Raw genomic sequence first — 27,135 nt, 5'->3', positions numbered from 1 at the left:
GAATTTACATTTCTAACCAGTTCCCAGGCTGATGCTGCTGGCTTAGGGACCACATTTTGAGAGTCATTGCTATATAATGCAGAAATTCAAGGATTCAACTGAATAGGCAAACCTGCCATAAACTGAAATAAATAATAAGATGTCCACCAGCTATGTGATGGCTCACAGTTCTCCAGACCGTTGGTATTCATTACCTGGTATGCAGGGCTGCCCTGTGAATAAGTGGGTCCACTGGGATATACTTATATAAAAAATTATTCATTGTTTACCTGCAATTCAAATTTACAAGATATCTTGTATTCTATTTGCTAAATCTGGCAACTCTACTGGTATGCTACTTTTTACTCATTCATCCTTTGGGTGTGGGTGTGAAGGGTACTTGTTAATTATCTTGTGTAAGAGTTGATAGAACTTGTTTTTCAATCAGCCACCCTTCTTCATTTCAAAAGGAGAAGTATCAGGTGAAGAAAACTAAATGTGAAAACAGAACTATTTATTTACGCCTTCCATGCACCAGAAAGTTTTTTGGTCAGAATATTCCCATTCTTGTGGATTTTGCATTGAAGACATTATCCTGTACTCATTTTTGCCCATAGGTGACACTAAAATGTTCTTGACAAAGTGGGATTAATTAGGTTAAAAAGTTATTCACCCATCTATCCATCCATACTACTACGTATCCAACCATACTACTAGGCTGGACACGAGACCCCATAGTGAAACAGAGATAGTTTCCTGAAATTAGCCAGTAACAAATACGGAGCAAAACTAGCTTCAGCCAAAAGGACGCTCTAATCACATCTTCAACTGTAATTCCTACCGCAATAGTAAAAAAAATATAGATATGTTATTACCTCAGTAATCTGGGCACCCCGAGTGACTTCATCATCTGTCATTTCCGAGAGGCATTTTGCTACACAGATATACAGCTCTAGATCATTTCTCTGGTAAAGAAAAATCCCAAGCATGTCAAAACACAATGTAACATAACAGGTATAGTCTCAATGTTCTGACAAATTATTAGATTTGCTTATCTCCAGGAACAGTGGCTGACAGGGTTTTAATTTTAACCAAACCAAAACGTGTGGCCAAACTTTATCGTTTAAAAGACAACTTACTTGTAATTGTGTGTATTTGTTTGGCTGTACTTTTTTCTCCTTATCAGAATCTATCATTCCAAACAGATGTTTAACTTCTTCGTAAAACTATAATTCAGAAGTCTGTTGGGGTAGGGGAAAGGCTACTGTTAAGTCCCTTGATATCAACAGGATATTGGACAATATGCCCAAGGATTCTCTAGGCATAAAGTGTAAGAGTTTTGAGCTTGCTCATCTTCTACAGGCATCTGGTAAAAGACCTAAGAGCACATTTCCTGGTACAGCACTGGTTAACCCGCTCTAAGCTTACTCAAAACTTTGGTTCTAAATATTCAACCTCAATTTAGATCTTGGAAGCAAACACATTCTTAGTGAAGAATGTGGTTATTTCTTGCTATCCTTCCCACCACATTCTTATAACACACACCTTCCTGCTTTGCCAAAAAGGCTTTAAAAAATCCCAAACATAAATTGTCAGGAATGTAAATATTTTTGTTCCTCACCCGAATCTTATTTGGCAGAAGGTCAAAAATTTTCCCAGTAGCTTCACAGAGCAGACTCCAGAGGTGGTAGGAAGGGCTGGGCAGCTTCATGGCCTGGCCCAGACCCTGTAAGGCACTCACGCATAACTCGAGATTAGAAAGTGGAGAAGCTGCTTTAAAAACTGCCACCACTAAGTTTTCAACAAAACCCACGATCTGTTCATCAGAGACGAGTTTTATCCACAGAGGCAGAGATACCAGGAGGTATTTCTTGCTAGTTGGCTGGAAGCAAAACAGAAGAGGTCAGATGTAAACAGGCAAAGCCGGGCTTGCAATGCTCCAATCCTCTAGGTCATCAGCATGTTTGAGGGTAGACTGAGAGATAAAGGTTCAGGTTACTTCCTTGCCCCTCATTTTCCCCCAGCTCCACGGTCCAATGGGTCACTGATGCACGTAATTTTGGCTGCTGTAGTGACTTCTGGTCCAGAGTGACTCATGTGTATACATGGTATCTGCCAACCCATCTGTGAACTACTCAGCTTAAACCCTGGGTCTTTTCAGTGAAGGGAATAAAATGCTACTTCTAAAAGTACATGGCAGTTTGCCATTCAGTCTGAAAAGGTCACATTCTCTGGCAAGAAAAACTCCTGAAGATGAAAGGCTCCTCTGCTGGAGATCAATGAAACAGAATATCTGATTTTATTAATTTCTTCTTCTGAGGAGGCATAAGGAAATAATAAGGGGAGCTGGCATGTTGGGACCATTTCTGACCAAAGAAGAACCAGCTGAGCATGCGGAACTGACCACGGCACCTTAGAGTTCACGAGAGCTAAGCGGCGGCATAGTTAGTAACAGCTGTTATGTGCCGCAGACTTTAAGAGAGCAGGCCTCAAAAATTCTTAGAAACATAGATATGACACCAAAGCAGCAGCAAACCTAAAAGAGCTGGCATAAAAAACAAAATCTGACAAAATCAGCACATTTCAAAAAAGATCAGTGTAGTTGCATGAGTTCCCTGAAGAGCTCACTTTAGAGAATATGCCATTTCAGATCATGTTTTAAATGAGAAGGTATATAATTAAGGAAATGAATTCACAAACTTAGTTAATTAACAAAGATAATAGGAAAGGTCCAGAAGCAAGGGCAAATACGAAAGAGCAGCACAGATCTAAAAGAGAAGTAGAAGGATAACTAAAACCTGGAAAAATTCCTGAAATCAACCAAACAGGCTGTGGGTTACACCTGACTCAAAGGGAAGGAGGCGTTACTAGACCGCGTGTTTAAGACGCGGGCTTCCGAGTCAGCCAGCCTCTCTCCCATCTGTTAGCTGTGTGAACTTGGCTTAACCTCCATTTGCCTCAGTTTATCAAGCTGTAAAATGGAAATAAAATCTATTCCTCAGAAGTAAAATAAGCCAGACACAAAAGACTTCATATTGTATGATTCCATTCTAAAGAATTTCTAAAGTTTACATGACATTTAAATTTATATCAAAGTTTGAAGAAGGCAAAATTATAGAGACAAAAAGCAGATCATGGCAGCCTGGTCTGAGACTGGGAGTGGGGATGGACTGCAAGCAGACACAATGGAACTTTGTGGGGTGAAGGAAGTATTCTTGGAGGAGGGATGAAAACGTATAAAAACACTAAAACTCAAATTACATTTAAAATGGTCATATTTTATAGAATGTCAATTATAACTCAATAAAGCTGCATAAAATAAAGCAGCCTGTCAGGGTTGAAGAGAGATGCAGGCTGGCATCTGGAAGGCCTCCCTGAGCGCTCACAAGCAGCAGGGCCATAGCAAGTGCCCATTGAGCAGCAGCAAGATGGGAGCTGCCTGAGCACACAGGTGATGGTAACAGCTGACAGGAGGGCTGCAGACCTCAACAACATCCATCTTCAGTTAGAGAGAATTAGGAGACGTGGGAAAGCTTAAAAGAAAAAAGCACAGAGTAGGGACTGAAGCCAAAAGATTGAGGAATTAATAAGAAGGCTTTGCAGTCTTCTCAAAGAATTAAGGCCTCCTAGAACAGACGAATAACAAACAGGAGATCATTTAACTTGTAATCAATTGGTAAATCTTTAAGGAATCATGAAATGTGCTTCTTTAGTCCTTTGTCCTAGCTTGAAATGTTCTCAAAATCTACTAATTTCACATCTTCACTGATTTCACATTTTAAATAATCTCGCTTCATTCTTCTGTGGTAGCCCCCTCTCTCTGTCACAAATGCCAGGCTACACCACCTCTTCCTCTCACTTTGCTCAAGCTGAACACCCTAGCAGAGATGTTCTATTCTCCACCTGCATCCTCCCACCCACATCCCCTAGGGCCTCTAACTTGATGCCTCACTAAATCCTCCCAAGCCTTCAAGGCTCGCCTTAATTGCTGCCTTTTCTGTGAAAGGGAGGGATCATATATCCAGTACAAGTAGATTTGCTTTTCTCTTAATACTTACTGAAACGATTATGTATATCATATAAACAAATAAAGCTAGGTTTAAATGACTCCACAACTTTCTAGCAGTATGATCTTGAGCAAGGAACTTTAATATCTCTGATCATCACTTTCCTTTTTTGTAATAAATGGTAGCTAAAAGCATGAATGCTGATGGCTATGGCAGAGTCCTAAATCACATAATTTTCCAATCTGCCAGCCAGCTACTGTCAAGGCCTCAATTTTTGTAAAACTCCATTTGTCCACTCTTGACTTCAAGAACACATACCCAAATGAATGTTAATCTCTCCCAGAACCATATTCTCTTGTAGCCCAATACCTTTAATTACTACGTACACTCAGACCGTGGATCAGAGGCGGCATCACCCACAATCCCAACAGTGCAGCTGCATTCTGGGATGACTGTGCCTGGGTCACCATAATTTCAAGGCACAGCTGCTGTATCTCTTCACCTGAGGGAGAAGAAAGGAAAAGAATACCTAATGTAGCAGCTTCTCTGACCCATTTTCAGCCTTCAGTGTCTCAAACCAAAGCATCTGCTTGTATGACTTCTACAGGTCATAGAACCCCAGTAAAAAAAAAAAAAAGGTATTTCAAGAGACCTTTTAGTTATGAGGCAAAAGAATGTATCCACAGGCATCAGAGTCCCAAGTCTTGGAACTAGCAAGGGCCTTCAACTAGCTAGGGAAATTTCTCTGATGATATCCAGAGAAATGTAAACACTCAAATACTATAAAAAATTTGAGAAAATTTTAGCTGAAAATTTCCTTGTCTCTGTTTTTCCCTTCTCTCAACCTTGCATTCAGCACACAGGGAAATCTATTTAGGTCTGTGGCCACACTCTCAAGTGACCCAGTCTTCTTAACAGTCTGATCCCCATCAGCAGATGTATTTTCCAGGCCTTTTCTTCTTTTTTCTAAGGACTTTTACTAAAACATAAACAATTTCAATACAGCACACAAAGGCAGAGAAGAGGCAGGGGAACATATTTTTTAAATGAAATTTCTGCAAACACAGTATGAAGACATCATATCTTACGTAGGGATTAGGTTCAAATGAAGGCATTAAACTGAAAACTTCCCCACAGTCAAAATCACCTTTGATTGCCCCTTAAATTGCACATAAATGATAGTATACAAATCTTTCCGTATATCATATGTAAGTAAACACCCCACCGTAAAGGACTCATGACAAACACATCTACCTACACACCATTTTACAGTACTGGTAAAATTGTTGTCCTTCCCTCTCTTTTTGGAGGTGGGGGCAAGTACATGAAATTGAATTTGCATATGCAAACTCCATGAAAGAGGTTGCTGTGGATGAACTGGAGGTGTGCATTCCCTTTCCTCTCACCACAAAGCATCTGTAGCAAATAGAACAACGGCCCCTAAGATGTCTGCATGCTAACTCCTGGAACTTGTGAATATGTTACCTTGCACGGCAGAGGAACTTTCCAGATATGCTTAAGGTTAAGGACCTTGAGATGGGGAGGTTATCCTGGATTATTCAAAGGGACCCATTAATCACATGAATCCTTACACATGGAAAACATTTCCCAGCTGCAGAGAACCAGAAAGATGACAGCATGAGAAGGTCTGAGCCCTCCACTGCTGGCTTTGAAGACAGAGAAAGGGGACCACAAGCCAAGGAATATGGGAAGCCTCTAGAAGCTGGAAAAGGAGAGGAAATGGATTCTCCCTGTCTTAGTCTGTTTGGACTGGTATAACACCACAGACTGGGTGGTTTATAAACAACAGAAATTTATTTCTCACAGTTCTGGTGGCTGGAAGTCCAAGATCAGGGTACTAGCATGGTTGGGTTCTGGTGAGAACCCTTTTCCAGGCTGCAGACTGCTGACTTCTTGCCGTGCTCAGATTGTAGAAGGGGCTAGGGAGCGCTTTGGATCTCTATTATAAGGACACTAATCCCATTCATGAGGGCTCTGTCCACACGCCCTAATCCCCTCCCAAAGGCCCCAGCTCCTAATACCATCACACTGGGAGTTAGGATTTCAATATACGAATTTGGAAGGGACACATTCAGACTGTAGCACTCTGCTAGGGCTCCACAAAGTAATGCTACTCTATCCATACCTTGACCTTGGCCCAGTGAGAGCCATGTTGGACTTCTATCCTACAGAACTATAAGATAACAAATTTGTGTTGTTCCAACCCACTAAGTCTGTGGTAATTTGTTACAGTAGCAATAGAAAACTAATACACCATCCCATAGGGTTATTATTTGAAACCTAGGGCTCTGGAAATGCGGTTTGATAACCATCAAAGCAGGTTTTCTGGGACCTGAACCACATACCTAGCACTATGCACATCTCAGTCAAGTATTGTTTTCATAAACGAATCTGGTCTGTCTTCAGCCCTCTTTCTTCTCACCCTCAGTTATTCATAAATTGACTCACTGAGAGTAACCCAGCTGTTCCATCCAAGAAGATCAACCTCAAGATCCCAAAGGTCTATCCAGTCACTACCAATTTGACACAGAATCTGTTTTTCTCCTCACGTCACACCCTAAAAGTAAAGTCTGAAGACCTAAAAACGCCTGATATTTACCAAAGTTGAGCCTCATCAGTGGAGAGAGGAGTGCGGCCCAGTTCACAGGAGGATACTGGTAGTTCTCTCCAACAGCAGCTATGGGCTTCATCACTACTTTGAGAAGGGAAGGAGATACAGACTCAGGACCTGCACAGAAAGGGAAAAAAATAATCAAACACCTCGATAGCATCATGAAAGTAGAACAGGCCAACTTTCCCTCCCAGCTCTTCTGGTTTCAAAGGATTTGGTGTCACATTTTCAGTTGTGGTCAATCCTTCAATTCTGTGCTCTTAATCTCAAGCTTATTTGCTACAAAACCTTGCTCCCTCTGTTCTTTTCTCTCTTATTTCTCTCTTGTCTGGATAGGAATATTCCACATTGCCACTTAGCTGACTTCCATATTTTCTCATTTCTTATCAGCCAGCTTCCTGAGAAGAGTAACTTACTCTGCATTATTCTCTCATCCCTTGTTCACTTCTCAATCCACTTCCAGAAGAGGAGACAATTACTGTCTATCCAGCAGCATTCCCTTCTAAGAACTATGGATTACCTCCAGTCCCTGCGGCTCTAAATGATCAGGTTCTATATCCTCTAATTCACCACTTCTACTCCTCAGCTTGTGCAATAGCTAACTGTTCCAGAGGTGAGCCCCTAAGATAACAGCTATTCCTTAGTTAACCAGCTATCTAAGACATAGTACCATGACTTTAGGATTACATCCTTTTTTTCCAGGTGGGGGGGGGGGTAACTTGAAATTGAAAAAATAAGACAGTGGAGCAGCTGTGAGTGGAGCTATAAGGTATAGTCAGGGCTGGAGTAGCCACCAAGGGTCATGTAAAAGCGAACTTATGACGAGGTCAGAATTGATGTATAAAAAAAGTAGAAGACCAAGAAGAAGAAGCAAAAGTGGCAGGATCAACATAAGCAGCAGAGGGAAATCAGCAGAAAAAGCAGAATCAGCAGACACTGAAAAAGGAGAAAGCAGAGGTGGAGGCAGAGCCAGCAAAAGGAAAAAACGGCCACAGAAAGGAGAATCACAGAAAAAAGGAGAAGCACAGGCAGAAAAAGCAGTAGAATCAGCACACACTGAAAAGGGGGAAGCAGAGGTGGGGACAGAGTCAGCAAAAGTACAAAACAGCTGCAGAGAGGAGAAGCACTGGGAAAAGGAGAAGCAGAGGCAGAAAAGGCAGCAGAATCAGCAGACACTGAAAAAAGAGGAAGCTGAGGTGATGACAGAGTCAGTAAAAGGAAAATAGCCACGGAAAGGAGAATCACAGAGAAAAGGAGAAGCAGAGGCAGAAAAAGCAGCAGAAGCAGCAGACATCGAAAAAAGAGGAAGCCGAGGTGAGCGTAGAGTCAGTAAAAGGAAAATAGCCACAGAAAGGAGAAGCACGGGAAAAGGAGAACCACAGGCAGAAAAAGCAGCAGAAGCAGCAGACATCGAAAAAAGAGGAAGCCAAGGCAAGCGTAGAATCAGTAAAACGAAAATAATAGCCACAGAAAGGAGAAGCACAGGGAAAAGGAGAAGGAGAGGCAGAAAAGCAGCAGAATCAGCAGACATCAAAAAAAGAGGAAGCCAAGGTGAGCGTAGAATCAGTAAAAGGCAAATAATAGCCACAGAAAGGAGAAGCACAGGGAAAAGGAGAAGCAGAGGCAGAAAAAGCAGCAGACATCGAAAAAGTGGAAGCCGAGGTGAGCATAGAGTCAGTAAAAGGAAAATAACAGCCACAGAAAGGAGAAGCACAGGGAAAAGGAGAAGCAGAGGCAGAAAAAGCAGCAGAAGCAGCAGACATCGAAAAAAGAGGAAGCCAAGGTGAGCGTAGAATCAGTAAAAGGAAAATAATAGCCACAGAAAGGAGAAGCACAGGGAAAAGGAGAAGCAGAGGCAGAAAAAGCAGCAGAAGCAGCAGACATCGAAAAAAGAGGAAGCCGAGGTGAGCGTAGAGTCACTAAAAGGAAAATAACAGCCATAGAAAGGAGAAGCACAGGGAAAAGGAGAAGCAGAGGCAGAAAAGCAGCAGAATCAGCAGACACCAAAAAAAGAGGAAGCCAAGGTGAGCGTAGAGTTAGTAAAAGGAAAATAATAGCCACAGAAAGGAGAATCACAGGGAAAAGGAGAAGCACAGGCAGAAAAGGCAGCAGAATCAGCAGACACTGAAATAGGGGGAAGCAGAGTTGAGGGCAGAGTCAGCAAAAGGACAAAACAGCTGCAGAAAGGAGAAGCACAGGAAATAGGGAGAAGCAGAAGAAAAAGGAGAAGCACGGGAAAAAAGAAACACATAGGAAAGAGGAGAAGCAGAGGCAGAAAAGGCAGTAGAATCAACAGACACTGAGGAAATAAAGAAGGAAGCAGAAGTGGAGGCAGAGTCAGCTGAAGGAAAAAGAGCTACTGAAAGGAGAAACACAGGAAAAAGGAGAGGCAGAGGCAAAATCAGCAGAAAAAGTAGCAGAATCAGCTGACTGAGAAAAAGGAGGGAAGCAGAAATAGGGGCAGAGCCAGCAAAAGAAAAATAGCAAGAGAGAGGAGGAGAACAGGAAAAGGGAGAGCAAAGGCAGAATCCGCAGGAAAAGCAGCAGAATTAGTAGAAGTTAAAAAACAGGAGGAAGTAGAGGCAGTCAACAAAAGGAAAACAGCTGAAGAAAGGAGAAGAACAGGGAAAAGGGGAAACATAAAAACGGGCAAAGAGCTTGAATAGACATTTCTCCAAAGATGATACACAAATGGCCAATAAGGATATGAAAAGATGCTCAACATCACTAATCATCAGAGAAATGCAAACCAAAACCACAATGAGATATCACCTCACACCCGTTAGGATGGCTACCATAAAAAAAGGAAGGAAAAGAATACAAGTAATAAGTGTGGGCAAGGACGTGAAGAAATTGGAACTCTTGTGCACTGTTGATGGGATTGTAAAATGGTAGAACCACTATGGAAAACAGTATGATGGCTCCACAAAAAATTAAAAATAGAACTGCTATATGATCCAGCAAGCCCACGTCTGGGTATATATCCAAAAGAACTGAAAGCAGAGTCTCAAAGAGATATTTGTACACCCATGTTCACAGAAGCATTATTCACAATAGCCAAAAGGTGGAAGGAACCCAAATGCCCTTTGATGGCTAAATGAATAAACAAAATGTGGCATATACGTACAGTGGAATAGTATTCAGCCTTAAAAAGAAAAGAAATCCTGTCATACGCTGCAACATAGATTAACCTTAAGGACGTTATGCTAAGTGAAATAAGCCGGTCACAACAAGACAAATAACTGTACGATTCCACTTATATCAGGTATCTAAAGTAGTCAAATTCATAGAAAGAGACAGGAGAATTCTGTTCATAGAATAGAAAGCAGTGGTTACCAGAGGCTGGGGGAGGGGAAAAGAGTAGGTATTGTTTAATGGGTATAGGGTTTCGGCTTTGCAAGATGGAAAAGTTCTGGAGATCAATTTCACAACAATGTGAATATACTTAACACCTCTGAACTGTACACTTAAAAATGGTTAAGATGCGGGCCAGCCCAGAGGTATAGTGGTTAAGTTCACATACTCCACTTCAGGGTCCCTGGGTTCACAGGTTCAGATGCTGGGCACGGACCTACACACTGCTCATCAAGCCATGCTGTGGTGGTGTCCCAGGTAGAAAATAGAGAAAGACTGGCACAGATGTTAGCTCAGGGAAAATCTCCCTCAAGCAAAAAGGGGAAGATTAACAACAGATGTTAGCTCAGGGCCCATCTTCCTCACACAAAAAAAGGTTAAGAAGCTAAATTTTATGATATGGGTTTTTTACCACAATAAAAAAAAGTTTTAAGAAAGGAGAGGTTTCCAGTTTCCAGTTCTGCACGTAAGGAGCTTGGAAGTTGCCACTCTGTCCTAACAACAAGTAAAAAGCTGAACAAACTGAAAAATCAACAACTCTTCTTGGATCCAGACAAGAGGGAAGGACACAGGGCAAACCACTGCCCCCAAGATTGGAGAGACAGACAGAGGAATACAGGGAGCCATAGCTTACTGGAGCAGAGACTCCTGAGCAGAAACAACCACAGAGACCAGTGCTGGAGGAGGAAAATCTGAACTGTAATTGATAAAATGCTGGAGGCTCAGTGTGGACAACTCTATGCCCACAAATTTGATAACCTAGATGAAATGAACCAATTTTGTGAAAGACACAATCTGCCAAAACGCATACAAGAATAAATGGGCAATCTGAATAGGCCTATGTCTATTTAAAAATTGAATCAATAATTAATAACCTTCCAAAACAGAAAGCACCAGGCCCAGATGGGTTCCCTGGTGAAATCTAACAAATATTTGAGGAAGAAATTATACCAACTCTCTACAATCTCTTTCAGAAGATAAAAGCAGAAGAAATACTTCCTAACTCATTCTATGTGGACAGCATTACCCTAATACCAAAAGCAGACAAAGACAATATAAGAAAACTATAGACCAAAATCTCTCCCATGAAATTGAGGCAAAAACCCTCAAAAAACATTAGCAAATAGAATTCAACAATATATAAAAAGAATTAGACACCATGAGCAAGTGGAATTTATTTCAGGTATGCAAGACTGGTTCAGAATTCAAAAATCAATTAATGTAATCCATCACATCAATAGGCTAAAGAAGAAAAATCATAGCAATAGATGCAGAAAAAGCATTTGACAAAATCCAATACCCATTTATGATAAAAACTCAGTAAACTAAGACTAGAGGGGAACTTCGTCAACTTGATAAAGAAGATCTACAAAACCCTACAGTTAACAGCATATTTAATGGTGAGAAGTTAGAAGCTTTCTCACTAGAATCAGGAAAAGGCAAGGATGTCTCCTCTTACCACTCCTTTCCAATATTATATTGCAAGTCCTAGCTAATGCAAAACGACAGGAAAAGGAAATAAAAGGCATAATGATTGGGAAAGAAGATGCAAAAAACTAAAATCAGAAATGAAAGTGGACACATTTCTACCAACTTTATAGAAATAAAAAGGATTATAAGAGAAAACTATTAAAAATTGTGTGATAAAAATTAAAATGCTATGACAAGAATTAACTGGTCGGCTATTCGCATAACTCTATACTGACTACACACATGTGGCAACTGTTCCTGCCCAATGTTGGCTGCAAGTTGGAGTCTTTGATTTCACAAAAACAAAACCACAAAAACCAAGCTAATTTTTTGGGGGGTCCTTCTGGCTCGTGATTCACAGAAATGGCCTGATGAACTGGCAGACAGTACAGTAAATATCTGTGCACAGAATTACTTTTCTCTCCTATTAAGGACATGAATCCAATTCTATATTGGAAATTATTAATTCATAAGCACATTTCTATTAAAATATTTTTAGCAGATCAACTGTTTTCACAACTACATATTCCAGGTCCTTCTATAGAATTCACTACAGAAATTTTGCAAGTTCCAGGGAATCTAGGGAATCAGGAAAGATATTCAAACTGTGCTTGGCTACCAGGACCCAGTGTGAAATATGACCATTTTCCAGATGTTTTGCTTAGACAACGAGCACTCCCTTGACAGGACAGCGGAACTTTGACCAATAACTGCACTTACATACACTTTACACGTTGCATCTATACTCTTTAGGACTGACTTGATATACAGGCAAGTGTCAGAAACAAGGAGAACTTGCAAAGTGGAGCATAGGGTTGAAAATCAAGTAAGTGCTATAACGCAATAAATCTTCCTCTTTTCAAAGCGCAGAGACTCAGTACTGAGTAGCCAAAGTAACATCACACAACATTTTCCACTATATTTGCAGGGCACTAATCCTGACACTAACTGGAATGAAAGGAATTACAGTAACTGTTAGGAATGGAGAAAATACTTGGCAGTTCCATGCATTTGCAGGGAGATATGGAAAGAGAGGGAGTTCCGAAACAGGAGAATGGAGGCACACGGCTGCTTCCCCAGAGATCTTTAGCACTGGACACAAGAATCCAAATCTAAGAAACAGGAATGATCAGCTCCCTTATTATAGTGCTTTGCCTTTCAAACCAGTGCCTTAGATAAAAGGAAATCCTGGAATGCTTTATAGACAATGGATTTGGAACTGAGAAGGCCTAACGTACTTGTTAAAAGGATCCAGATGTTTTAAAATCCGGATACAAAGTTGCTTTAAATCTCTCATCCAGTTGACAGCCTCAAAGAACTCTGATATAAATGGCATATCCGAACATAATGCATTACAACAGGACCCATTATCACACATACTTTGGCTACACAGAGGATCAGATCTCAATGCCTCAGAGCACACGTGTAATCCCTACAGTAAAAGTCTGGTAACAAGTAGGCTAACAGCTGTTGGTGCGTATATTCCCCATTATCAGCACGTCGCTTGTGTAGTGTGCATGTCTTTATTTTCTCCATCTTCAGTGCTGTTTAGAAGCACTTAGCAGAATTACCCAGGAGATATATACTGGATATATCTATATATACACACATACACACACACATATACACATACATATGCTTAAAGCTGTACATCAACAAATACTTGCAAACTATTACATGCCAAGTACTCTGTTCTAAGCATTTAGGATAAAACACAGATGTTCTTCCTGCCCTTGAGGAAATTACAGTCTAATGGGAAAGAAGGACTTTAAACAAAGAACTATAAATAACTGAGCAAATAATTACACATATGTGAAGTACTATGAAAAACATACAAGAAACCATCACAGAAGAAATCTAAACTAATCTGGGAACATCGGGGAATCCTCCTCCTTCCCCCAGTGAGGAAAGGATGTTTAAACCAAGACGGAAAGGATGCACAGGATTTTTCCAAAGTCTTTAGAAAACACAGGTAGAGGTCATTACATTACGTTATGTTTGTGGGGACTAAGAGATGCTCAGCCTCCTGCCAGAAACTATTCTACAATCAAGATGGTCATTGAAGACAGCTGATGATTCTGTCTGTCAGATACTAAGAGGCGGTAGGATGTTCTGTCTTAAGGCCAAGTATTTCAACAACATTCAGAGTTATCAGAAGCAAACACCCCTGGACCCCTTAGTACCAGGAAGGCTGCCAAGCAGGGTGGCTGCCCAGTGGAGATCAGGACCTGAGAAAGAAAGGCAGCTATAGCTGGACTGTGGCCCATTGGGGCGAGGAGATTGATTACATATAGGGGAACTCAGCAAATGAGAAAATACATTGAGAATAATGGGAGCCAGGTTTCTTACTGTCAGAGAAGAAAGTTACAAATACAAAAGAAGGGAAAGGTAGAATGAACCCTGTGGTATTGAACTGGAATTGGAGATACTGGTGTGAACTTGTGGTTTTCAAGATATATAGCTAGATCTAGATATACAGACATGAGAGAGGGGGCGAGAGAGAGAGAAGAGAGACAGTGTGTATGTGTCTGTTTCCTAACTCTATCCACTGAAAGTCTGCACGCAGTGATTACCCCAGTAGCAATGAGATAAGTTGTACCCAGATCTCAGCTTCTAAATATCATTCTCCACTAACAGGAACCTGAGCTACTTGGCTGTTCATAGGCTGAGGATAGTACAAAATGAGCCTAGAACATCTTCTTGTGCCACAAAGCAAGGAAGTACTCAAAGAATGATGAGGTCATGTCAAAAGGACACAAGAACCAACTTAAAGAGGCTCTTATTGACTGAATCTGAAACAATTTGAGAATCAAAATAATGAATAATTGAACAATAAATAATTAAGTAAGATAGGAGTTTAGGAGACCACACTAATAGGATGGAAGGAAAGGAAGAAAAAAGAGAAAAAGGGAGGAGGCAGCTGTTCCTTACAGTAGACCGCTACCAAAGAGCATAAACGGAATAATGGAATTTTAAGAATCATCTTTCGGCAATCGTCATAGTAATGATTAATTCAGGCAAGAAAGCATTAATGGATACTAAAACTAATGGATGAAAGTAGGACGAAAAATGGGATATTCATAAAGTCTCAAAGTGTCTCCACACAAAATATTTATTAACGATAAAGGGAAAAAAGAAACTTTATAGCAAAGAAACCTGGAAGATATCACTTTATTCAAGTGATCAAAGTTAACATCACTGGTGGAGGGAGATACATCATGCTCCACCTGACGGGATGCAGCGAGAAGAGCAGAGCTCCACTTCTGTGATAGTCCTGCTAAAGAACACTGACCTGGGGCTGGCCCCGTGGCCGAGTGGTTTAGTGCGCGCGCTCCACTTTGGCGGCTTAGGGTTTCACCAGTTCGGATCCTGGGCACAGACATGGCACCGCTCATGAAGCCACGCTGAGGTGGCATCCCACATGCCACAACTAGAAGGACCCATAACTGAAAATATACAACAATGTACTGGGGGGCTTTCAGAAGAAAAAGGAAAAATAAAATCTTAGATGAGGAACATCAGGTAAACCCAAATCGGAAAGTGTTCTACAAAACACCTGCCTTCTAATCTTAAAACATGCTAAAGTCATGAAAGTCAGAATGACTGAGGAGCTGTTCTAGGTTGAAGGAAACTGAAGAGACATGACAAATAAGTATAGTGCGACATTCTCAGTTAAATTCTTTTTCTGCTAAAAATCATGACCTCATTTGGACTGTCAGTGAAACTTAAACAGGGTCTCTGAGTGTAAGCAGTATAGGAGTTCTTTGTTTTCATTTTCTTCTAAGTTTGAAATTATTTCAAAATAAAGAGTAAAAGAGAAAAGATGCAAATTTTTTAAAAGAAACTGCAATTTAATAAAAAGATAACCTCTCAAATAGTAAATAATGCAAAAATGTTCATTCCTTCTGGCAATGAAATGCAAATTAAAGCACTCTTAAGGTATCATTTTTACACCTGACTGGTTTTTATTGTAGTCATTTGTTCATGTGTATGTTGGTTTGCTTTGTAACATGGTAACTAGAAAGGGTTTATTCTCTATTTTGTTTTCTAAGCACTGCTACATAAAGTGACTCATAAACTCATAATCCTTACAAAACTCTCTAAAGAAGATTCAATTATTTTCTCCACTTCACAGAAGCAGTTGAGGCTTACAGACTTAAGCAGCTTGCCTGAAGATACATAGACACAAGTGGCTGAAGTGGGTTATGAACCCAGGAGTATGACGCTGCTCTTAACCTCCATGAATATGCTTTGCATATTCATACAAGGCTGAGGTACCAACATCTAGAACAACTTTCAAAGAGCAATGAGGCCATGCCATCCATATAGTCACCAACTCCTCAGACTCTTGCCCACTAACAAATTGCTGAGAATTTATCCTAAGGAAAGCTATATGTAGAAGAGAGAAAGCTATATGCATGAAGACGTTCTCTATAATGGAAAATTTCTGAATGACCAATAGTGAAACGGTTATTTATGATTCACGAACTTGATGGAATATTCCATAGTCATTTAAAAATGATATTATGGAGATATATGGAAAATAGGGAAATATTTATAACATTAAGCTAAAAAATACAAACATTTGGAAATATGCAAAAATTGTGTGTGCATAAAGCCACACATTAAAAAGCAAAGTTCAGAAATGATGATAGCTGTTAGAGAGTCATGGGATAATTGCTGACTTTTCTTTCTTTCAAATATTTTCATGGTGTTTACAACAAAAAATAGAAATCAAACACTCCCAAAACATATCCTGTTCACACATGTCTAGAAAGTAGTGCAAGGATTCTTGTCATGCTTTCTCCCAAGCCTTCTTTTGGAAGAGATGGGTGGAGAGTATGTCCATTTACATGGAAAGTTGTTATATTTTTAAAAATCAGAGAAAATAATATAGATTTTATGATTCAATATAACACATACACATGTCTAGAAGGACACATACTGGATTATCAATTGTGGCTATCTCTAGGTGGTGAGATAATAGGGGATTCTTATTTTCTTTTTTATGCCATGTTTTAATTTAGTGTTACACACATGTATTCATTTCTAATAATATTTTTAAAAGAAACATTTAGGTAAACTATTACTAAATTATTTTAAAAATAACACAATTTTGGCAACCAACTCCATAATTTCATCAGAAAAATGGACAGCTTTCTCATATGGTTTGTCTACACTCAGAGTTCACTAATTCTTGGCTAGACTCCTCAACAACTATATCTCATGCTAATAGTCCAAAAATGATCAGTTGAGAATATACCTATCTATACTTTATACATAAACCCAATACTCAAACACCCAGATCACTGACCAATGAATTTATATTAAGAAGGAAATGCCATTCATAATGACTTTATTACAAGGATTTAAATACACTTCCTCAAATAATACTTCTTACTGTGAATAAGCCTAATAGAAAAATACAAGCTCAGAAAGTGTTAGTCACATGCCCCAGCAATAGAATGATAAGAAAAATAATACTATTGTGTAGAAATACTTAACGTAGCATCAAAAAGAGATGATTACTTTCATCAAGTACTTTTAATACATTTTAAATGTTTTAGAAAAGAAGTAGATAAAATTTTTATGAAATCTGAATGTGCTATGAGGTTGAGAAAAAACAAAGATCAGAAATTAGAGAAAAGAATAAATTAATAGAAAAGAAGCAAAAGTAAGAGTCAAAATTTAGAGGCCCTTTAAGGGATAAAATAATTCCATGATCGGAGGTAACTAGATTATGAGCAAATTTTAAGCCTAGCATAGTCAAGAAATGTCCATAGGAATAAATAATTACGATGATAAAGGTTAAGGAATAATCCATCTGCTAGAAGAAGGCCAGGGCTATTGGGGAAGAAGAGGGGATGTTACATGATATAGCAAGAAACAGCTATATTCAAAACTATTACCCGAAGTCTAAAAACTGAAGAAATGTCATCTATTGTTATGGCTTTAAAATACAGGCCTGTGTGAAGGAGTGGATGCCATGAGCATCTTGTATGTTCTATCACATGAGTATTAAAGTGAGTATCCAAAGTGAGCAAAGCCCTAAGCATTAGAAAGTAGATTAACATATTCACTATCTCAGATTTGATTGGCTAAAATTGAGATCATGATGCCCCATCTCACCCTGGCAGAAGTGTGGATCAGGTATAGCATCACATTTTTCTTCCTCCTGTGAGTTATTAAACAGCACACAGAGGCAATGAAGCCATGCTCTCCCTAAAGTTTTCTCTTGTCCGCCTATGCCAAGCATGATTTTTATTCTCTAAAGCCATTTCTTCCTCAAAAGAGCTCACCAAAGTTGTCATCCTTCCTGTTGGCAGCCCCACTGGGCTCTGATGAGTGACATCCAGACATTTAAACTCAAAAGCTGCTCCAGAAGGGAGTTATTAAAATTCAAATGAGCTGGGCATATTGAAGAAGAAAACACTCGTTTGCATGCACACCTCCGCGTTTGGCCATCCCATTTAGCCCCATAGAGCAGGGTCTGGTTTTGTTTTTGTAAATGGGCTTCCGAGGCGGAGGTCAGCCTCCCACGGCCCCCACTCCTCTGGGGTCATCATTAGTAATGTGTAAGGCTGAATAGACTTTCCTCTGAATCTAGTCAGTAAACCTGACAAGAAGGCAGCCCTCTCCCACAACCTGAAAATGCCAAAAATCTGACTGGTAATATGGCATTTTTTAATACTTCACTTATTAGTTTTAAAGTAGCTTTCAGCTAGACTGCATATAACATCACTGATGCCAGTTCCACCTGATTTTTCGGTTTTAGGGCAGAACATTTCCTGTTGTGCCATGACTGCATAATCATAAAAATATTACATTTAACCAAAAGTTGCCAACAAGATTCAGAGAAAATTCATTTCTGTCAAGAAATATGTATCTGGGGAGCCAAAATGACATTTTATTCATCAGAAAAGAAAAAGTATCTATCTTTCATTTGACCTTAAGAATTTTAATTTTATTTCTCATGGGAATCTCTCACATTATCAACACTCAAAAATTTTATAAGATATCAGTGAGCAAATTAACAAAAAATAGAGCATATTCTATATTCTATATATTCCTAGAATTATTCTGGCCATGGAAATTTTAGATGCTCCTTTAGTATGAATTCAATTTCTTACAGTAAAGACATCTCTATTATAATATCTATTTTAAATAGACTTAGTTTATGGCAATATAAACAATTAACTCCACATTATGTGTAATATATGACATGTTCATATATAAATATATCATGTACAACAGTGACATAACCATGTATCAATTTTTACTGAGGATATGTAAAAGCAAATCATGCTAATTCATGACCCTAGGATAACAGCACAATTTCTAGAACTCCAAAAGCTAAAGGAATTCATCTCCAAGCTATGAAAGTAGCATATAATCTGGAATCTCCAGGGATTACCATACCCAGTGGGGAAAACAGACAAAGCGACCTTTAATGTCCCTTTCAATGGTAACATCTTATTCTCCCACAGCCTTCATTAATCAAACTTGCTTCCTCCAGATTTCTTCATTTTAGTTTGTTTAAAAACTTTTTTTTCTAAAACCAAGATGGTCTTGTTGTAATACAGGCACAGGTTTTGTCCTGACTGAGCTAACCAGCCCAAGGAAGAAAGAAACCAGCAAACATCAGTGAGAAAACATTCCATGAAAGAAACTGGTTCCTGAGCTATCACAAGTTAGTTCTGATCCATGTCTTTTCCTCGCAGCACTGAACAGTAGGTGTGTATCATTAAAGCATATTCATTCAATAACTCTTAGGGTATTGTTCTGGCTCCAGTTAAAAACAAAAGGCATTCTATCTCTGTCTTCAAACTGCTGTGCTCTAACATGAGTAGCAGCAACAAATAATCACAGAGGGACAAATGTTTGCAGAGAAAAAGAACACACGCTAAAAGTAAGACCTAGAGCCAGCGATTCCAACAACAGGGTGATAACACAAGGTTCAGGGAGAAGACCCACTTCCAAGTCAGGTCCTGGAATACAAACTGCTCCCAGGTATGTTTCCTCTTTTTAGGTCACAGGCCCTTGAAATTGACAAGAAAAGTAACATGTGCTTATACTGTTTAAATGGCCTTCATGGAGGCCCCCCAGTGTCAGATATGGTGATTCTAAGACACTACACAGTACGGATATTTATGCACCACTTATTGCAGTTCACCTCCTGGTCATCTCCGCTGCAAAGACGGCCTAGCAGAAGAAAATATTCACCCCTTCAGATTTGTATTATGTCTACAAAAGCATGCTTAGGGCACACAAACTTACCTAACTTGTAAAAAGAATGATAAAATTCAAGAAATGTGTTCACTCGCCTTTTTTTCCTCCTGTAACGAAGAAACCAATGGCTGCTCTAATAAAACTGCTTTCAGGCAAATAGCTGTAGTCAGTAGGAACTGTGGAGACAGAAAATGATGAAATTAATCAGTGAACTTGGTGGGACTAATGAAGGAAAGATAATGATCTCATGCTGCCATATCAACCTAGAGACAAAGCGGAAATGTTTATGCCATTAATCTCAGCACAATACTCTGTGGCTTCAACTAATTCTATTAGATTAAGCGACTGGTATTGAAGTAATCACATTGGCTATGCGAGCAAATCTAAAACGGTGGTAAACCTGGCAGAGGTTGAAAAACCACAGAGGATGAAAACTTCACTGAAGTGGTTGAAAAAATCCTTTCCACATTGTCACATCAATGACCCCCACTCCAGTGACCTCTTCAGCATCAGCAAGGAGTGTGCTGGGCACCTAGAGCGAGACCACCATTCCAAGGACTACTTCAGGACATCCTGAATCAGATACATGAACCATGGAAGTGCAACACTCAGTATTAATAGCAGCCAGTCTCTTCCTTTACAAAGCAAGGACCTCTAAGTGACCAACATGTGCAAATAACCAGATATGGTTGCTGACCTGGAACACTGAGGCAGTGACATTTATGCTAGTTGAGTCCTGGGAGTTTCGTAGATTTTTTTCCTCCCAATCTCCCATAATAATTTCATGAGATGGTTTTTACTGCAATAAACGGTTCAATTGGAAAATTCTATCAGAAACGATAGCTATACTTTTCCAGAAATACAATCATTTTGTTCCAAAGAACCTGTGTGTTAAGATGATTCACTACAGCCTGACCTGAGTCTGCGTGGGCCAGACCATGTACTCCACAACAAACAGAAGTTTACGTCAAAGGCGAAAGACTGAAATGAACACGATATTTCACCAGGACATTGACAGAGCTCTGCCCTTCAAAACTGGCATCACCAAGGGTTTCCAATGACTAAGGTTTTTCTCTTTTTCCCATTTTAATATGACAGCTTCCAGCTGTCTAAAGTTCTTTATGTTGGAAATGCTGCAGAACGATGTCATATTTCCATAGCTAAGGAGTGACTGAAAGTGAAGGAAACAGTAATGACAGCGGCCCATGTCTGTGGTAATGCAGTCCATAGACCACCTGTGAGAAGATTTGTGAAACTAGGTTTTCACGATTTCATGACAAATATCTGGTACCTAAATCTCACTGGCCTGGGTCCAAGAGAGCCAGCGGGTCAAAATTCCACAAAGAACAAGGAGCAGATATAGGTTCCAGCGCACTACAGTGATGCCTTTCCCAGAAAATCTCCAAGTACAAACATAAATTAAGCATATGGGAATTGGAAATACTTTTTATTGCTTTTATCAAAAAGTTAGAAATAGAAAAAGCCTTGTTATATTAAGACCTGGGATTTCAATCCCAAAGCCAAGTAGATGTACATCTTTAAATGTGCTTACCCCATTATTTTCTCAAAAGCAGGGACCAGAAAAACTCCACCATACATGAAGAGACTTTTAATGAAATACGAATATTATACAAACTATGGTTACGTCTAGTAAAATAAAAAGAACTCTATTCCAAGCTTCAAGGACCTGGTTCCTAGTTTCTGGATTTGTCACCAAACTAACTCTGTATGTAAGTCATGCAATCCTTCTGAATCTTAGGTTCTTCATTTGTAAAATACAGGGTTAGGCTGAATGTCTAAACTGCTCTCTAAGGGAGGCAGAGAGGAAGAGTGAAAAGAGCACGAGCTTTGGAGGCTGGCAGATCTGAGTTAAAACCACAAGTCCACAACTTACTGCCACGTGGGCAAGTCAGGAAACCTCTCCAAAGCCCATTTTCCTCTGATGCAAAATAGGGATGGTAATTCCCACTCCTTAGGGTTGTTGTGGAGATTAATGCTCTTAACAAAATATACAGCCCCGAGTCAGCAATCCCTCCTTCCAGCTCCAGTGTTCCACGACTCCAATCTTACCAGAGGTTCTACTTTGATTTGAGGACAAAGTAGATAGATGAAGATGTCCTAGAAGCCAGATAGCATTTGACTGAAGACCAATCACCCCAGACACACTGATGACCTATGGATGAAAATGTTACAGTTCAATGATGGGGCAAGATCGAAACTCCATTCAGTAAAAGACTACACACAGAAAGTCACTCATCTTTTATGAAGTGGTAGCTTGGCTGGTAATGAGAGGCTCCAAGCAAAATGTACTATTATGTGTCGAGTATACTAAACCTGAGACATAGAGGTAATCAACAAGTGTTGCTGAGTGAATGAATGAATCAATCAATCAATCATGATAGAAGGTACTAATGGTCGTCTCAGGTTTCACTAAGTCAGAGTGGTCTCAAAGGAATTTTCAAAAAATGGGAAAAGAAAATCCAAATAGTAAAAAGAAGTGACAGTTGCTGAAGACTAAAAACCTCTAAAAATGGAAGGAGATATTATGTTGTTCTCTTCTTTAAATAATGTCCTATTACTACTTTATCATTCAAAATAAACATTTTTTAAATAACAGTTTTCATTTACAGATTTTTCTCCCAAGTTATAGTAATTTAAGCTCCAGAAGAATCCTTTTTTTGAGACTATTCATATTCATACATGCAAAAGAGTTTCTTCTGTTCGGAGATTTATGTTTGCTTTTAAAAGCATGAATTACTAAAACTTCTTTCTGTGGTAGGTATTATAATCAGCTATATTTCACAAGAATGAAAACAAGTATGCTGAGTGAAAAGACTAGGACACAAAGTACTATATGTAGTAAGAATACCAGATAGGCAAAAAAAATAAGAATGCTTGACAAGAAATCTGACCGAATATTAGTAGCAGTTGCTTCAGGTTGGGAGGACCATCAGTGATATTTTTTTCAGTTTCTTTCATTCTGTACTTCAAATTTTATGCAATGAAAATAATTATTTTAAATAAAAATCTTAAGATATAAAATCATTTCCCAGCAGATGAACAAGGTTATTCTTTAGCCAAGGATAACGCTGACAATGACTTAAACACTTTTATCAGTGACATCTGAACTCATGCCTCTTAACCATACCACTTAGTTATCTGCCCTGCCCTTTGATCACCTTCCATTTTTCCTTGTCCTGAGGGCCTGACATTCCTTGCAGGGTCAGATTTTAATTTTAAGGGAAACCAATGCCAACCTAAGTGAACTCAACAGTGCCAGCTTTCTTTTTGTCCAGAGGCAACACTCGTTCGTCAACGAATGCAGGGTCATCAACCATTCTCAAATGACCCTTGAACTCACCATGAATAACCAGAGATTTCCCCATTTTCCAAGTAAAACAGTTTGTATCATGAAAACAAAAAAGATAACCAAGGGGAGTATCTGGTTTCTCTACACAGGGATTCGAAGTTCCTCTTCTCACCTGAGTTAGAGCTCTAATGACTTCATTAAGTCTGCCTTGAAATTGAGAGGTCTGGATGGCTTCCGACTTCAGCTGAAAGAAAAAGGAGAAATACCCACCCCAACAGCCCCCCAAAAAGTGAATAATGATAGGCCCAGTGTATGAGCTATCATCTTCTAAACTATGGAATAATTTATCATACATCCTTATATTTCAAAAACAAAAGCCGTGAGCTCCTTGAGACAGGACCCACGCTTTACTCCTCATTGACTTCCCAGTACCAGCTCAGTGTGGCACGTAGCAGTCACTTAATAAACCTTTACCACAGGGACAAAGGAACTCCTCAGAATTACTTGTAAACTTACACACATGTATATCTGCTGTTGAAAACATTTTAAAGTGAAAGAATAATTGCATAGATAAAAGCTTAAACATTGCAGACACAAAATGGAGTTCCTTATGAATGATTTTTGAAATTTCTTATGATTCAATCACTTTTCTCAAGCAGGGAATTTTGTGGAAAGTATATAGGTTGACGAGGTTTAATTCCTACAAACCAAATAAAACAAGGAACAAATCTCTATACAGAAATTCTCAACCAAGAGCAATTTTCTATACACAAAGGCGCTGAAAAGCCCCGCACAGCCATTACCATGAACATATACTCTTCCATCCTTAGCATACTGAGACTTTGGGTATACTCCTCTTGCGGTGGCTATGGACGCATTTAGATTTCTTCCCTTTTTTTTTGTTTTTACCTGCATTACATCCCCTTCAGAGCCAACCAAGGCCACCATGCCATGAAGAGCTGCCAAACAAAGCATTGTGGGAGTGCCCTGAAAACAAAGCATCAGAACCCATCAAGAAAGAAACAGCCCTTGGGTTTGAATTCTTTAAAACTCACTATATCATAGAGAAATAAATGGTCAAAATGGCACCAAATTTATAGGGTCAACATAACCTGTATCACTGAATCAAAACTGGCAGCAGACTTGAATAAAGTGACAGGTTAAAGTTGTTAGATCATAAGTGCCTTCCTGTTTTTTATTTACAAAGCACAATGTTATTTTAAAATTAAAACACTGACAAAATAGACAGTTTTTAAAACTCTATAAAGGTTGACAGGATGTATCATTTATAAGGGATTAAAAGTACACGTCTCTTTTGTCAGAAATTGCCTATTCTTTTATCGTTAAGCTATATATCTTAGCAGCACCTATAAATGGTCCAACAAAGCAGCTCTTTTTCCTTCATAAAAATATAATCATGCAGGAGGTGACCTCTACCTCTGCTAGAACAATTCTCATCCAGGCGGGGAGCAGTTTGTTGCCCAAGTCTTCAGCTTTTCCATGTCCGCACACAGACAAACCATGAACTATGTTTCCCAACGCCAGGGCGAAACCTGAAGTCTGTTATAAAAAAATGAAAACAAGGGGTAAGAAAAAAGAAGCAGAATGGCACAGATCAGGAATGTCTATATATAGCACACAGGCACTTCTAGAGGCTCCCTTTCCTACTGACACGTTCTTTTGCCATATGAAAACCAGAGATTTGCAGACTTTTTAAATCAAGACTTTCGTATGCAAAATAAATTGCAGTCTAATTGCAAGGAATTCAGCTGCAGGGAGCGGTTTATTTTAGGAAAATAACACTGGACTATTAAGAGAGTTGGCTCAGAAGATCCAAATTCTCTGAAGGGGTCGGGGTGAAAACACCAAGGTAGATCACAGGAGCCTGGCCAACTCCCAAAGAAGAAGAGAAAATGTCCCACAACGAGCACAGCATATGCAAAGTCGTACATTTTGGTGCTGCAAAACCTATTCTGAACATGAGTGAGCAGGCATATAAGCACAAAATAGTAACAATACATTACAATATAAGCTTCGAGCCAGTGACTCCTGCAATAACCCACTACGGCCAATATTAAGACTTCGGAGAAACGTAAAAACAAAACCTCAAATGAGGAAATTTTATAGTATGTATCATCAGAGGGAACTTTTTTTTTCAATTTTTTTATTGTGGTAAATTACACATAACATAAAATTCACCATCTTAACCATTTTTAAGTGTATGGTTCAGTGGCGTTAAGCACGTTCATATTGTTCTGCAACAATCACCACCATCCATCTCCAGAACATCTTGCAAAACTGTGACACTATATACCCATTAAACAATAACTCCCCAACCCCACCCCCCCAATCCCGCCTCTGGCAACCACCATTCCACTTTCTGTCTATGCTTTGGCTACTCCAGCTCCTCTTCTAAGTAGAATCACACAGTATCTGTCTTTCTGTGATTTGACTATTTCACTTAGCATAATGTCCTCGAGATTCATCCTGTCGTAGCATACGTCAGAATTTCCTTCCTCTTTAAGGCTGAATAATATTTCAGAGGGAGTATTTTAAGGGTATTTAATTCAATTTACAGGCATGTAAATTGTCCTGTACATATTCAGTCACGAGCAGAGATTCTCTGCCTTGAATTTGCTGAGGTTTGACCTTATCAGGGTCCTCTATGTATTCATATCTTTACAAATTATCTCTAGCCCTCCGTAACTCTTACATTCCCTAACCACATATTTTAAGATGTTACAAATACAGAGCAATAGTTGGAGAGAGAGAAAAGCCTTTTGTACTCTCTCAAAGAAAAAGAAATGGGGGTATCAAAAGAAGATAGGGTATCAAACGAGAAAAAGATATCTGTGACTGTTGGCCACAGCTATGAGCGAGGACAAGCATTAGAAGTTCCTTACTTCTGGGCGTGAAAAATATTCCATAAATCTAATCCAGAGTAAGTCAAAATGAGGCCTTAGCAGCAGCAAGAGACCCACAGAAAGAAATAATCAGGCACACATTCCAACCTGCTGGCTGTTCTCCACTAACTGTCGAAGCTTGTTCATGACATCTTCAGCCTCTGCGGCCTCAATAATTCCAGCACTGAATGCTGATGCACACACACAGCTAAGGGTATAGGCAAGGACCTGAGAAGAAAAGACGGCAGAAAAACGTTTCTTCATGAGGGAAAATAAAAGAACACAGCTTAGCTGACACAAATATTCCGTCAAACTTCTCCCCAGGATAAGAAGTAGATTCAAATACATCTGCTACAGACGAGGCATTGTTTTACTGCCTAACACGTTATATTTCATGACACTGTTATGGGATGGGTGTCATTATTCCTATTTTACAGATAAAGACTTTGAGGCTCAATTACATAACTAGAAAGAGAGGCGAGATTCAAACTCAGGTCTTTAGAGTCTAAATCAAAAAGTTCCCTCATCACCTCATGTCAGAACACAGCATCTATCAACAGCGGAAGCAGATTTTCATCACCAGTAGATGCTACTAATTGCCACGTACTCTGAGATCCAAAGCCAAACAGGAGCGGAAATTGAAAGAAGTGAAACGCGGGTATGTTAAGATTGTCTGCTGGAAGTACTGGAGCGTAACGGACCAGGAACGTGGGCTTGAGAGCCAGAGAAATTGTGTAAAATAGAGCTAACACTACTTACTTCATAGCACTGCTGTGGTAATTTAATAAGTAAATGAATAAATAAATGAACAAATTATAAATAAAAAAAGAATGTTGGGAAGAGACAGAATACTCAGGCTATGTTCCAAATTGACCATTTACTGGCTAAGTAACTTTGGGCAAGTCCCTGCATCTATTTGAGCCTCAATTTTTGCAAATCAAGGTTAATCATCCCCTGCCTGCACTACTTCACATTTTCATGATGGAATTCTCCCTTACAAAGACGCTGTTAAGACAAAATGAAAATGGTCAACTCCTAACGCTAGCTCACACTGCATAAAAAAAGAAAGTAGTTTCTCAGGCAGAAATTGGACACTAAAATATCATAGGGGAGAAAAAAACAAAACTGCTTACTTAAGGCCTTATAAATCAAAACTTCAAGACAGACAGATGCATCAGTTATAAAAACTTTGCTTTCATTTATTAATCAAATTGCTCCTTGGTTGCAAAATTTTATTTGGCTTAAAGAAAT

At 39.3% G+C, this 27,135-nt stretch overlaps 1 protein-coding gene across 10 annotated transcripts in view; it reads right to left on the bottom strand.

The window, feature by feature from the left end:
- The window catches only part of FOCAD (focadhesin), a 269,889-nt gene that overhangs the window by 14,551 nt on the left and 228,203 nt on the right, over positions 1–27,135 (bottom strand). For all 10 annotated transcript variants that reach the window (XR_011431488.1, XR_011431487.1, XM_023627427.2 and 7 more), the window contains 10 exons: positions 25,993–26,112; positions 24,419–24,541; positions 23,891–23,968; positions 23,154–23,225; positions 21,742–21,844; positions 19,767–19,847; positions 6,607–6,735; positions 4,373–4,488; positions 1,601–1,861; positions 855–944 (listed from right to left, as the gene is read on the bottom strand). Coding sequence is in view for 8 of the 10 variants with exons in the window: in XM_023627427.2 (XP_023483195.1) it covers positions 855–944; positions 1,601–1,861; positions 4,373–4,488; positions 6,607–6,735; positions 19,767–19,847; positions 21,742–21,844; positions 23,154–23,225; positions 23,891–23,968; positions 24,419–24,541; positions 25,993–26,112 (1,173 nt within the window). In the remaining 2 variants the exon portion in view is untranslated. The remainder of the gene's footprint in view (positions 1–854; positions 945–1,600; positions 1,862–4,372; positions 4,489–6,606; positions 6,736–19,766; positions 19,848–21,741; positions 21,845–23,153; positions 23,226–23,890; positions 23,969–24,418; positions 24,542–25,992; positions 26,113–27,135) is intronic.

Source organism: Equus caballus, chromosome 23 (genome assembly GCF_041296265.1).
Source record: "Equus caballus isolate H_3958 breed thoroughbred chromosome 23, TB-T2T, whole genome shotgun sequence".
NCBI lineage: Eukaryota > Metazoa > Chordata > Mammalia > Perissodactyla > Equidae > Equus > Equus caballus.
The sequence above is the reverse complement of the archived record's forward strand: the minus strand, read 5'-3'. Positions and strand labels throughout refer to the sequence as shown.